General features: G+C 54.9%; 1 gene segment (V, D, J or C); it reads right to left on the bottom strand.

Moving 5' to 3' along the window:
• Positions 1-7,112: 7,112 nt before the first annotated feature.
• LOC102176684 lies at positions 7,113-7,428 on the bottom strand (the record flags this gene model as incomplete). The annotated part of the segment is given in 2 exon segments: positions 7,113-7,213; positions 7,323-7,428. Coding segments are annotated over 2 exon segments (156 nt in total), but the record flags the coding sequence as incomplete, so codon positions are not given.
• Between the last annotated feature and the right edge of the window lie 6,308 nt (positions 7,429-13,736).

The raw sequence follows: 13,736 nt of genomic DNA, 5'->3' as shown, positions 1-13,736 counted from the left end.
ACGGCCATGATCTTCCGACAGAGGGAGCTGGCTCCTGACCATGGAGATCATGGTCTACAGACCTACACGGTCACTGGAGGTCTGTAGAAAGAGAGAGGCCCAGGACTGGAAGGAGAGTCGTGAGTGAGGGGAGCGGGGAGGGCAGGCTCTGAGCAGAGATGAGGAGGAGCGGGCGCAGGCTGAGGAGAGCTGGAGGGGTGCACGGGGGTGGGCTCTGGGGGCTCCTCCCCTCCTCTCTTTCTGGGAAGAGGGTGGGGACTCATGACCCCGTGACCCCTTCACCCTCCAATTCGGGGTGCTCGGCCCCCGGGTGCAGCTTCACTCTCAGGAGGAGGCCTGGGGGCCGCGGCTCTGAGTCTGTCCCCTGAGAGGAAGCACCTGCTGTCACGTGCAAGTCAGGCCGCTGAGGCCAGGAGCAGGGCCAGCTTAGGGGGACCATGTCGGAGTGTTTGCTGCTGCTGCTAATCGGTTCAGTCGTGTCCGACCCTGTGCGACCCCATAGACAGCAGTCCACCTGGCTCCCGGCCCCTGGGATTCTCCAGGCAAGACACTGGAGTGGGTTGCCATTTCCTCCTCCAATGCGTGAAAAGTGAAAGTGAAGTCCCTCAGTCGTGTCCGACTCTTCGAGACCCCATGGACTGCAGCCCACCAGGCTCCCCGTCCCTGGGATTCTCCAGGCGAGAGTCCTGGAGTGGGTGGCCATTGCCTTCTCCGGTGCGCCTCCGGTCCAGCAGGTGCACAGCGCCCCCTGGTGACGCACTCGGGGAACGGTCAGGGTGGGCGTGATGAGCAAGCTGCCGCTCAGTTGCTTGGTTCTCAGTCCTGTCTTGACTCTTCTGCGACCCCATGGACTGTAGCCCACCAGGCCCGTCTGTCCATGGGCTTCTCCAGGCAAGAACACTGGAGTGGGCTGCCGTTTCTTGCTGCAGAGGATCTTCCCACCCAGGGACAGAGCCCACATCTCCTATGTCCCTTGCATTGGCAAGTGGGTCTTCACCACTCGTGAAAACGGGGAAGCCTTTGAAGAAGGAGGGCTGCCTTTTTTTCCTGTTATCAAATACTTTGTCAGAGACCAAAAAAATGAATCAAATAATAAATATTACGTGTCTTTGATAGTGTACAGAGGATTCTTTTTTATTTTCACCCATTGTATTTTCAAGTGATTCTGACTATCTTGTTCCCATGATTTATTTTTTTCCCCCTTCCATTTATCTCCTTCTCCTTTGGACCCAAAAGTGTTCGTATGTGCTCATCAAATAGATTTGATGTCTTGTCCCTAAAAACATCTGTCCCTGTTTCATCATCTAGGCCACCTCACGCTGATGTCCGTGTGTCTCACTTCCCTTCAACACTTAGTTTCCTGGTTCTTCATATAAGTGACAGTTTTTCCTGGATCCTGGACTGTGTGGAAATTGCTTGAAGAAACTCTGGGTTCCATTTCCTTTTCCTTTAACAGGAGATGCTTCTGTGGCGGAAGCTCAGGGATGTGCGTTCGCTGCCCAGGGACCCAGCAAGGCGGCACTGACCCCCTGCTCTGTGCTGCCGACTCCGACCTGGGAACCGGGGGCACCTGTGTGAGCAGCTCCGTCATCCAGGGGCGTGTGCCCACCCCCTGTGTGCCGCTGCCCTCGGGAGGGGAGTCGGGCTGAGGGGGCAGCTGGGCTGCACTCAGGGGACACCCAGTCTGCTGGGTTCCGTGGCCTCAGGGACTCCAGGAAGGGAGGGGCAGACGCCTTGCCCTGGCGCCCCGTGGCTGAGGGGGAAGCAGGTCTTTGTCTCCTTCTGCTCTGGCCTGAAGCACTGGGCAAACTTTCAAGCCATCAGCCATGAGAAGCAGCAATAATCAGCGTCGTCCTCAGCATGAACTGGGGTGGTCAGAGAGGCCGAGCTGCCAGACTTGGAGCCAGAGAACCGATCCGGGACCCCTGAGGATCTTTAGCCATTTCCATAGGTCAGGAGTCTGGGGGCCGATCCTGGGAGCTGTTGGAACCAGCTCACATGATAACCCCCGGTTGTGTTGCTGCTTCCAGGGCAGGAGATGGTCACCTCTGACCCAAAGTTCGGGGAACAGGGTGGCTGAGTCAGCACAGCCTGGCCCAGGATCCTGGAAGAGGGAGAGACAGAGATGGTGACTCTGGGGTCCAGACTCAAGAGCAGGGAGCAGGGCCCGTGTGTCTTCCCAGGGCCCCTCCCCTGTCCCCACATCCAGTCACCTGTGCAGAGAGCGCCCAGGCTGAGGAGCAGAGGGGACCAGGCCATGGTGGACATGTCAGGGCGTCCTGCCGTCTGTGGCCCCACAGCTGAGCAGAGCGGCCCCACACCGCTCCTTCCCCTCTTCATAGCCTGAGAGGGAGGGTCCATTCATTCAAAGGATCCTGTGCATCACACTGACCCTCCCGGGCCCTGAGGGCGGCCAGGGGGTTGTCAGGGGTGGGGCTCTGTGGGTCTCAGGAGTGGGAAGTCACAGCTGGGAGCCCTGAGCAGAGGCCACCAGGCCTTGTCAGGGAGCTCTGTCGGGGGGCCCAGCTCTGCCTCCCTCCACCCACCTTCAGGAATGGACCCTGAGTGCCCCCCGCCCCTTGTCCAGGCCCAGACACACATCCTGTGATCTGGAGACCAGAGCCCTCAGGGACAGACCCCGCCCCTGCTCCATGGGCTGTCCCCTCTTTAGCACCAGGCCAGGTGCCCCTTCTGCGTCCCCCTGAGCTCAGGGCCATCGTGGGCTCCCCTCAAATCCTCAAGGCGAGTCTGTCCACGGCTTCCACGACTGCTCAGGGGTCAGGACCGAGGGCCGTCTGAGATACAAATTCCTCTCGGATCGGGACCAGGTCAGGGCAGTGCCAGCCCCGGAGCGGGAAGGTGGGTCTCCTTCTGGGCAGGACAGCAGGGTCCCTCCTCTGTGGGCCTCCTCCCTGGTGGGGCAGGGCCCTCCTTCCTCTGTGCGTCCCCTCAGCCCTGAGGAAGAGGGGGCGCTTCTCTGAGGAGGGGTGACGGTGTGGAGAGAGGCCTGAGATGGGACTCTGCGTTCCTAAATGCTGCATCTTTCCTGTGTGTGTGAACTAAAGAGCCTCTTGCTGAAAGTGAAAGAGGAGAGTGAAAAAGTCGGATCAAACCCAACATTAGGAAAACTGAGGTCATGGCACCTGGTCCCATCACTTCACGGCAAACAGGTGGGGAAACTGGAAACTAATAGACTTGACTCTTGGGCTCCAGAATCACTGCAGATGGTGACTGCAGCCATGGAATTGAAAGGCGCTTGCTCCTTGGAAGAAAAGCTATGGCCAACCTAGACAGCATATTAAGAAGCAGAGACATTACTTTGCCAACAAATTCTGTCTAGTCAAAACTATGGTTTTCCAGTAGTCATGGAAAAGTTGAGAGTTGGACTATAAAGATAGCTGAGCGCCGAAGAAATGTTGCTTTTGAACTCTGGTGTTGGAAAAGACTTTGAGAGTCCCTTGGACTGCAAGGAGATCCAACCAGTCCAGCTAAAGGAATCAGTCCTGAATATTCATTAGAAGGACTGATACTGAAGCTGAAGCTCCAATACTTTGGCACCTGATGCGAAGAACTGACTCATTGAAAAAGACCCATGATGCTGGAAAGATTGAGGGCAGGAGGAGAAGGGGACGACAGAGGATGAGATGGTTGGATGGCATCACCAACTCAATGGACATGAAGTTTGAGTAAACTCCGGGAGTTGGTGATGGACAGGAGGGCTGGCGTGCTGCAGTCCATGCGGTCACACAGAGGTGGACACGACGAGCTACTGTAGTGAACATAACTTACTGTGTATAAAGCTTTCCACACGGCCGACCCTGTGCCCGTGTCCTGCTTATAAAGTGACCCCTCCTGGGCGTCTCTCCTGCAGGCACAGGGCACCGGCTGCAGGGAGCAGGCCTGGGGATGCTCCTGGCAGTTGTTATTGCGACTCTGAAGGGCTCTGAGCAGCATGTGTCCCCAGGGATCCTGACACAAATAGCTTCTTAAGACCAACTGTCCAAATGGCAGGTTAGAGAGGTAGAGGTCGAAGTGATTGGTTGGAAAAAACAGTTGACGGTAGCTTGCCCTGCACTGGTAAGGTGTTACGTTCTGGGTGCGTGAGAGTTTAAAAGAACCAAAATGTGGTAATGGATCAGGAAAATCTACAGTCATTCCTTAAAATCTGTGCATGAATTAAACTGATGGAAAATCTATGTTCTCTCTTAATTTTTCCTTCACAAGGGCACAGTTTTGGAAAACTAATTATCATTGTAAGTTCTTTTTTTAATTAAAAATTCTTTTGAAATGACTTGATAGGTATCCTAGCAAATTTTAAATATTATCCAGTAAAAATATTTTTACGAAGATATTTGCATTCTTAACTCTTTTGGACTTTGAGTGAGGCAGGGCTAGAACCAGCTCTTTCTGCCACATATTGCGTCTCCCCTGGGGAGTGCTTATCTCTGAGCAGCCTGGGAAACAGGGCAGGCTGAGGTATGGGAGCCATAGGTCCGCCTCAGAGCTGAGCTGAGGGAACGTGCGTGACAGGTAGGTCTGCTGACCTCGGACCTCAGAAGTGACCATAGGAAGATAAGCTGAGATAAGGGGGTCCAGGCAAGGCAGCAGTGAGAGCCCTGGCCGGGAGGGGATGAGCTGGGGTCACCCCTGGAGTCTGGAGACTGAGGCTTCTCTGGTGGGAGGGCTAGAGGGGCTGCAAGGGAGGACAAGGAGGTGAGCGTCTGGTCAGGGAAGACGGGAAACCGCCCACACCTGAGAGTGACGCTGGTCTGGAGGAGGAGGTCGGCTGGTGAAGGGTTGTAGAGAGGAACCCAGGACTGGGGAGAAGTCACGGATCAGAGGGGTGCTCTTAGGAAAGAGCAGGGGAGGAGCAGAGGAGGCCGCGGGGAGCGGGAGGGGTGCAAGGGGTGGGCTTGGGGGCCACTGGCCTCCTCTGCTCCTGGGGAAGAAGGTGGGGCCGGATGATGCCCTGAGCCATCACCTCCATGTGTGAGTCCTGGGCCCGTGTGCACTTCACTCCAGCAGGAGGCCGGGGGTTCGGGCTCTGGGTTTGTCCCTGAGAGGAAGCACTGCTGTCACGCCCAGCTCAGTCAGTGAGCCCTGGTGCAGGGTCAGGGGACCATCTGGTGTGTTCGGCGGCGGCCAGTTCTGAGCAGGTGCACAGCGCCCCTGGTGATGGCGCTCGGGGAATGGTCATGGTGGGGAAAGTGAGGAAGGAAGGGCTGCCCTATATTCTTCCATTGGCAGGACTGATGCTGAAGCTGAAACTCCAGTATTCGGGCACTCATGCGAAGCAGCTGACTCATTGGAAAAGACCCTGATGCTGGGAGGGATTCGGAGGCAGAGGAGAAGGGGACGACAGAAGAAGCGATGGCTGGATGGCATCACCGACTTGATGGACGTGAGTCTGAGTGAACTCCCGGAGCTGGTGATGGACAGGGAGGCCTGGCGTGCTGCGATTCATGGGTCGCAAGAGTCGGACACAACTGAGCGCTGAAACTGAACTGCACTGAACTGAAGGAACTGAAACAACCCGCAGGCTGCATCCACTACTTATGCGGAAGGGAAGGCATGGAACAGTGTTTTTTTGTTTTGTTTTTTCATTTTTAAGAAAAAAGTCATCATGTGTCAAGACCTTAGCATGTTATATTGTAAAAGCACCAACTATTCTCATGTTGGAGTCTGGTGACAATAATCTGTGGAAACTCCACAAATCAGGAACAAAGTGAATGTAATGACCATAACAAGATTCAACATTGTGTGGCAAGTGTTAGACAAAGATACTGAACGGGAAGAATCAATGGGGATCTTAGCAGTGAGGGCCACGGAGAGGCAGTAGTTCCAAAAGACCCGAATGGAAGACGCACCTTAGAATGCTCCCTGTGGTGCAGCAGTAACGAAGTAATCTCCCCTGTGAAGAAAAAGCACAGGCGTTCACGCTGAGGGCCGATCAGAGGCGTCAGAGCTCTAGAAACTCCAGGCAATGGCAGATGCCCCAGTGATGGAGATTAAAGGCTCCGAGTCAGAGTTCAGGTCTGAGATGACCTCAGTCAGACCCCAACCTCAGCCCCTGAGCTTCAGGGCAAAGAGACACTGTGTCCTAGTGATGGGACATGAACTTCCTGTTTCCTTTGAGACTTCTCCTGGGAATGGGCTGCTGGAGGGACTTTAAGGACAGAGAGGACAGGAAGAGGCTCCACGCCCAGGCAGAGCCCCTGGATGATCCGAGTCAGGGTGATAGCAGCAGCAGACAGGTCAGCCAGACGCTGAGCAGGAAGCCACTGGGCGGCCCCACCTCCCCAATGGAAAGGAGTCCTGGTCTAGTTCCACAAGCCTGGAGCTCTGGGGAGCCTGAGAGGGCTTGTCACAGAAAAGGAAGGAGCAGCATCCTGGGCCTCAGCTCAGCCCATAGATGGCCAAGGAGCCCCAGCTTCAGATTTGAGACCTGGAAAAATGAGCAGAGACCCGAGACCTGAAATGGAGCAGGGATCCCAAGGGTCCATGACTAGCATCAGAGAGAAGGAGAGCTGTTGGGACCGCACACATACTGGACACTCTGATGAGTTCAGAATCAGACAGGACTGTCCTGTGTTTCTCTGGTTCTGGCCTGACCCATGGAGGACTCTATCCCCAGGGCACCCGCCCTTGCACTGGGGATTTCTTGCTCAAGTTGAGAAAATCAGACAATGTGCTGCTGCCAAAGAAAGTTGGAGAAGGGGTGAATTAAGAAAGATGTGAAGAGATTTTTCTGGATCAAGTTCCCTGGTGTGACTCTGGACCCAGTCTTAGGCCAAACAGACAAATGAAACAGCTGCCTTTGCAGAGGATGTTTCTGCCCCCAGAGCCCCGACTCTGAGAGGACAGCAGGTTTTTGTCTCACTTCCCCGCTGGCCTGGAGCACTGTGCCATTATAGCACTGCTGTCATAAGATGCACAGTAATAATCGGCCTCGTCCTCAGCCTGGAGCGAGCTGATGCTCAGAGTCGCTGTGTTGCCAGACCTGGAGCCGGAGAATCGGGCGGGGACCCCGAGGCTCGACTGGTTGCACCATAGATGAGGAGTTTGGGGGCTGATCCTGGGACCTGTTGGTACCAGCCCACATAATTACCATATCCAACGTTGCTGCTGCTTCCAGAGCAGGTGATGGAGACACTCTGGCCCAGGGACTTGGACACGGAGGATGGCTGAGTCAGCACAGCCTGGGCCCAGGATCCTGGAAGGGAGAGAGACAGAGATGGTGACTCTGGGGGCCACACAGGAAAGCAGGGAGCAGGGCCCATGTATCTTCTCAAAACCCTTCCCCTGTCCCCGCATCCAGTCACCTGTGCAGAGAGCAACCAGGGTGAGGAGCAGAGGGGACCAGGCCATGGTGGACATGATGGCGTCCTGCCGTCTGTGGCCCCAAAGCTGAGCAGAGCGTCCCCACACCGCTCCTGCCCCTCTTCATACCCTGAGAGGGGGCGGGGCCTCTCATGCAAATGACCGTCCTCCCCAGCTCTCTGACCCCCCAGCTCTCTGACCCCCAGCTCTCTGAACCCACCCCTGCTCTCTGACCCCCCCAGCTCTGTGACCCCTCCCTGGGCCCTGGCTCCTGTCCCTGTGCCTGAGGGGGGCAGGGTGTGGACTGGGCGGGGCTGTAGGGGCCCAGGGCCGGGAGGTCCCATCCAGGAGCCCTGAGCACTGGTTGCCTGGCAGTGCCAGGGCCTGGGCCCAGCTCTCACCCCACTACCCAGCTCAGGAATGGCCCTCGCGCGCCCCCTGGTGTCCAGGCCCGGACACGCTCCCTGTGCCCTGGTGAGCGGAGCCCTCAGGGACAGCTCCTGCCCCTGCCCTGGGCACTGTCCCCGCCTCAGAGCCAGTTCAGGGGCCTCCTCTGTGTCCGCTGTGACGCTCAGGCCCCCTGTGTGCTCCCCTGAGGCCCCTCAGGCCGAGTCTGTCCACGTCTCCCTGGGCTGCTCGGGGTCAGGACTGAGAGGGCTTCTGGGGCACGGTTCCTCTCCATCAGGATGAGGTCAGGGCAGTGCTGGCCCCGGGAGGCCCGTCCCCTTCTGGGCAGGAGAGCGGGTCCCTCCTCTGTGGGTCCCCTCCCTGGTGGCCGGAGCCCTGTTTCCTCTGTGCGTCCCCTGAGCCGTGAGGCAGGAGGGGGCCCTTCTCTGTTGAGGTGGGAAGGTGTAGGGGGAGAGGCCGGGGGTGTGGTCTGGATTCCTGAGTGTCTGGATCTTCACTGTGTGAGGCTTTCCACACGGTTGCACTCCCGTCGCTGTGTCCTCTTCTTACGAAGTGACCCCTACTGGGCGTCTCTCCTGCAGGCTCAGGGCACAGGCTGCAGGGAGCAGGGCTGTGATCCTCATAGCACTTTTCACTGAGACTCTGAAGGGCCCTGAGCAGCGTCTGTTCCCAGGGAGCCTGACATGTGGTGGGTGGTAGGACCAGTCGGCCCAGTCAGTGGGTCGAGAGGATACAGTTAAGGGGAAGTCTGTCTGGAGAAGAATGGCCCGCCTGTGGTCTGTCCTGCCGCTGCACGAGTGTGTCACACTGTAGGTGTGACTGTGAGACTTTTATAAATATGTATTTATTTATTTGTCTGAGTGGTGTCTTAACTGTGGCATGAGGTATCTTAGTTCCCCGACCAGGGATGAAACCAGGCTGACTTCACTGGGAACGTGGAGTCTTGGCCACTGGAACCCCTGGGATTCCATGAGACAGTAAATGTATAAAAATATGTTAATGGTTAGTGAAAATTTTAAGGTCATTACTTTAAATACGTGCATAAGTTTAATTGAAGGACAATCTATGCTTAGTTCAATTTTTCATTGACAAGAGTTCCATATCTGAAATATAATTATCTTTGTAAGTTTATTTTCTTATTTGAAAAATTTTTATTAAAATTAAGTAAAACTTAATTTTTACAGAGATATTGCATTATTAATTTTGGGGGTTTCTGATGAAGCAGAGCAGGTATCAGCCTCTTTCTGCCGCTTATAGCATGCTCCAGTGCCAGGATTTTTTTCTCTGATTAGGAAGATGTGTGTCAAAACGTGGCAATCTGAGCGATCAGAGCCATGGGTGAGTCTCAGATCTGAGATGAGGGGCAGTACGTGACAGGTCAGATCCGTTGTTCTCTGGAAGCTCGGAAGTGACCGCAGGAGGTTAACTGGAGTTAGACACGGTCCAGGCAGAGCAGCAGGGACAGCTGCATGAGGGAGGGCACAGGGCCGCTGTGGGCCTGAAGCCCCTGGTGAATACCAGTGTTTGGGTGACAGGAGCAATCATTAATCAGCCTCATCCTGAGTCTGCAGCCCAGAGATGAGCAGGAGCCCTTCACTGGCTGAGGCAGCGTTGGATCCAGAGAAGTGACTGGGGACCCCGGAGGCCTGGGGCTTATTGGAGTCTGACTTGAACACCAGGAGTCCTGGGGAGGGCTCCCTGGCTTCTGCTGGAAACAGGATATTTGCTAGCCACCAACAGTGGCCCACTGTGCAGGGTGCAGTCTGGGAGTCTGGGGCTGATGCTCCGGAGATGCCCAGAGGGAGGCCTGGCTGAGTCAGCACAGGCTGGGGAGAGGGAACCTGCAGACACAGAAGCAGGGGCGGGAGATGGGGCAGGAGCTGCAGGAAAACCATCGAAAAAGCCCGGATATCACACTTTCCTGGGCTTCCCTGGGGGTTCAGCTGTCAAACAACCTGCCTGCAACACGGGAGACCTGGCTTCCATCCCTGGATCGGGAAGATCCTCCGGGAGAAGGGAAAGGCTGCCCACTCTAGGATTCTGGCCTGGAGGATTCCATGGGCTGGACAGTCCGTGGTTTCACCAAGAAGTCGGCGCACGACTGGGAGACTTTCACTTTCACATCATACTTTCCTAGGAAGGTACTACTTTGGTCTCGTAAAAATGTAAGTAAAGAGATTACTCTTTTTCCAGGAAAACCTGGAAATTTTATCATTGAATTACTCCACAAAAGACATAATAATATAACTTATTTACCAGAAATATCTAACAAAAATAGCTAGCAAACTCCAGCAACTACTTTTGTTCCCATAGATTTGCTTGGTATGTTTATTTTATAAAACATTGTGAAAGATGTAAAATTTCCTAGTTCTTTGAGAAAAGCAGTTTAAGTGGTGGACATTCACCTGAAAATAAAACACATAAGTGGAAAGAGTATAAATCACTCTGGTTAAATAGCCGATCCAAATACTCTAAAGAAAAAGTTAATACAGTAATTCCATTATCAGATCAAGTGTGTTTCCATACACATTTGCTTTCTATGAAGACATTTAAAAACTAAATTGAACACCAATAATAGCAAAAACCACAGTAACACCAGGAACAAAAAAACACACTTGTAATATCCTGATACACACTCATCACACACACCTAACTGCACACAGGTCGCCCTGCGGGGCCCCTGCCCACAGCTGTGCCCTGTCCTCTGCACAGACTCTCCCAGGAGCCACTTCTACTTGGAGACACATTCTGACTCCTCATGTTTCCACATCTTCTCTCTGACCCACACTTGGCAAAGACTCCACATGGGTGAGAAGGAGGGACCAGGAATCTGAACTGGCTGGTTAGGTTACCAGGAGCAGAAGCCCCCAGGGGACAGACCTCAGAGGGGACAGGGCCCCCCCCCCCCCCAGGGAGGGCAGTTGGCACAGGCTCCTGGATCTCTGAGTGGTTTCCCTCTTTTCTGGCCTGGCACTCCCTCTGGGACTCTGCTGGCACCTCCTCCTGGCCCTGGGCACCTCCTCTGGCCCCTGGGATGTCCCAGCCTCCAGGCAGAGTGCTTGACCTAGAAAACGCTGGGTGGAAGCATAGAAGCTGGTCACTTGGCGTGATCTGTTAATATGGGGCAGACACACATCATAGTGGACAGGGATGCGGGTTTTCTTTCATACACACTTGTCACTGGGTAAAAAAATTCTGTTGAAATTACAAAAATCCTTGAAGAGCAGCCTCGTGAGTCCCCTATATCCTCACCCAGTATCGACCCTCTTCAGCGTGATTTCCCTCTTTCAATCTTCCACTCCCCTTAGCCCTCATCTTCCTTCATCACTGGAAGGCAGGAGAGCCCTCGGCACCATCACTTTCCCTGGGACACTCTTTACTACGTATCGCGTGTGCACCCGAGCAACCGATTCCAACCCCTGTCAGAGGATCCATCTGCTGTTTATTTTCCCCAGTGGTGAGCTAAGCGAAGGCTGTGTGTGCTGAGCCGCTTCAGTCCTTTGCAACGCTTTGCGACCTCATGGACTGTAGTCCACTAGGCTCCTCTGTCCATGGGATTCTCCAGGCAAGAATACTGAAGTGGGTTGCCATGGGATATTCCCGACCCAGAGATCGAACGCACGTCCCTTACATCTCCTGCAGTGGTAGGCGAGTTCTTTGCCACTCGCTTTCCCACCTGGGAAGCTCCACATGAATGTTGTACAGACTGACAAAGTGGGGGATCAGGGGATCCTGTTCTGCAGCTTTGAAGTTCACGACATCATATGTGTCACTGAACTTTGGTCTAGAGTGGCTTACATTTTACAGACCTGGGGAACATTTGCTGTGGACCAAGACCAGGAAGGTTGTGCAAAGACAGACCTTCCTCCCAGATGGGTGCTGAGTTATGAGAATACTTGATGAGGTGGAAACTCTCGAGGCAGGTCAGGAGGCACCCTCTAAACTGTGGGTCTGGTGATGGGAGGGGAGGGGGGGCCACCACTGGGGTTTCTGTCTCACTTCCCTGCCCATGTCACTGTGGGTTACAGGAAGCTGCTCCCACTGCCATGGTCTGCCCCACAGATGTAGTCAGCCTTGTCCTCCTCCGGGATGTTCTAGAAGGTCAGGTACCCTCAGGCCAGAGCCCGAGCCTGAGAAGCAGTCAGAGATCCCATCCCACTTGTCCAGCAACACCACTGGTGCCCACTCGCATCAGGAAACGGGGACCCCTCCCTGGGACCTTCTGGTGCCAGCCCACATGGTAGCTGCTGTAGTCGCCGCTCAGGGTGCAGGTGAGCTTGGCCGAGGCTCCACAAGGCGGCTGCATCAGCACAGGCTGGGAGAGGGACCCTGAAAGCACAGCACCCTGTATGTCCTGAGGAAGGACAGGGAGGTACCTTTCCTGCATGTGGTGGGGTGGTCAGGGAGGGGGAGTCAGGGTGCTGAGGGCTGTCCTGACCTGTGCAGTGAAGGAGGGGCGTCAGGAGGAAGAGGGGAGTCCAGGCCGAGGTGCAGCCGCCCCGGAGCTCTGCTGAGGCTGCTACTGCCCGTCTCTCATGCCCCCACCCCAGGAGAAAGGGCCCCTCATACAATGTGCCCCTGTCCTCTGACCCACCAAACCCCTCCCTGAGTTCTGTGTGTCGCCCAGGGTTCAGTATCACATCTGGGAGGGTGACCTGAGCTGGGTCTGTCCTGGGTTCCCCAGGGACACAGAGAGGACCCATACCTGAGAGTCTGAGAGCTGAGGCTTCTGGAGAAGGGAGACGTCGGAGGGTTCAAGGGAGGAGACGAGGAAGTGAGGGTCCCGTTCAGGAAAATCGGAAAACATGTCCACAACTTTTGACAAAGTGAACTTGATCATGCTGGAGGGGTCACGGGTGCAGGGTTGTAGAAAGAACGGAGGCCAGGACTGGAAGGAAAGCCATGAGTCAGAGGGGGAGGGGCAGGGGGGGAGGCTGTTAGGAAAGAGCTGAGGAGGGGCAGGAGGAGACTGAGGGGAGCGAGGGGTGCGTGGGACGGGATCTGGGCATTGCTCCCCTCCTCTGATCCTGGGGAAGAGGGTGGGGCCTCATAAACCCTTGAGCCCAAAACCCTCCAGCTGTCACTCATGGGCCCCCTTTGCAGCTTCACTCCCCGCAGGAGGCCTGGGGTTCAGGGCTCTGAGTCTGTCCCCCCTGAGAGGACGCACCTGCTGTCACGTCCAACTCAGGCCAGTGAGCCTGGGGACGCATGCAGTCAGGGGACCATGTGTTGTGTTCAGGCTTTGCAAGTTCGGAGCAAGTGCACAGCGCCCCCTGGTGACGTGCTCGGGGAATGATCATGGTGGGGAAATTGCGAGGAAGGAGGGGCAACTGCCTTTACTCAGGTCATCAAATACTCCAACAACGAAAAATTCATTAAATGACAATAAGTATCACACGTCTTTGAGCTCAACAGATGAGTTTCCTTTTTACTTTCACCTGTTGTATTTCCATGTTTCTGCCTACTGTGTTCTCGTGGTGGTGCTGGTTTAGTTGCTAAGCCGCATGCCCCACTCTTGGGACCGCCGTGGTCTGTAGCCGCCAGGCTCCTGTGTCCACGGGGCTCTCCAGGCAAGCACACTGGAGTGGGCTGCCATTTCCTTTCTCCAGGAGATCTTCCAGACCCAGGAATCGAACCTGGGTCTCTTGCATTGCAGGCGGATTCCTGCATTGCAGGCGGATTCTTTACGGACTGAGCCATGAGGGAAGCCCCACTTTGTTCTCGTAACTGTATTTTTTGCATTTATTTCCCTTTCCCTTTTCCCCCAAAGTGCTTATGCTTCCTCATGAAATAGATTTGATGATTGTTCACTACAAATATCTGTCACCTGATTTTATCATCTGAGTCGTCTCAGCATTGATGTCTATGTAAGTCTCTTTTCCCATGGTTACTGATTTCCTGGTTCTTGTATCAGTGATATTTTTTACTAGATCCTGGACTTTGGGGATGAGAGAGTCATTTCCTAGGTAGGTTGATAAAGAAGTCTAGGGGTCCCCAAGGAGAGAGGG

This window comes from Capra hircus, unplaced genomic scaffold (assembly GCF_001704415.2).
Source record: "Capra hircus breed San Clemente unplaced genomic scaffold, ASM170441v1, whole genome shotgun sequence".
Classification (NCBI taxonomy): domain Eukaryota; kingdom Metazoa; phylum Chordata; class Mammalia; order Artiodactyla; family Bovidae; genus Capra; species Capra hircus.
Note: the sequence above shows the minus strand (reverse complement) of the source record. Positions and strands in the feature narration are given on the sequence as shown.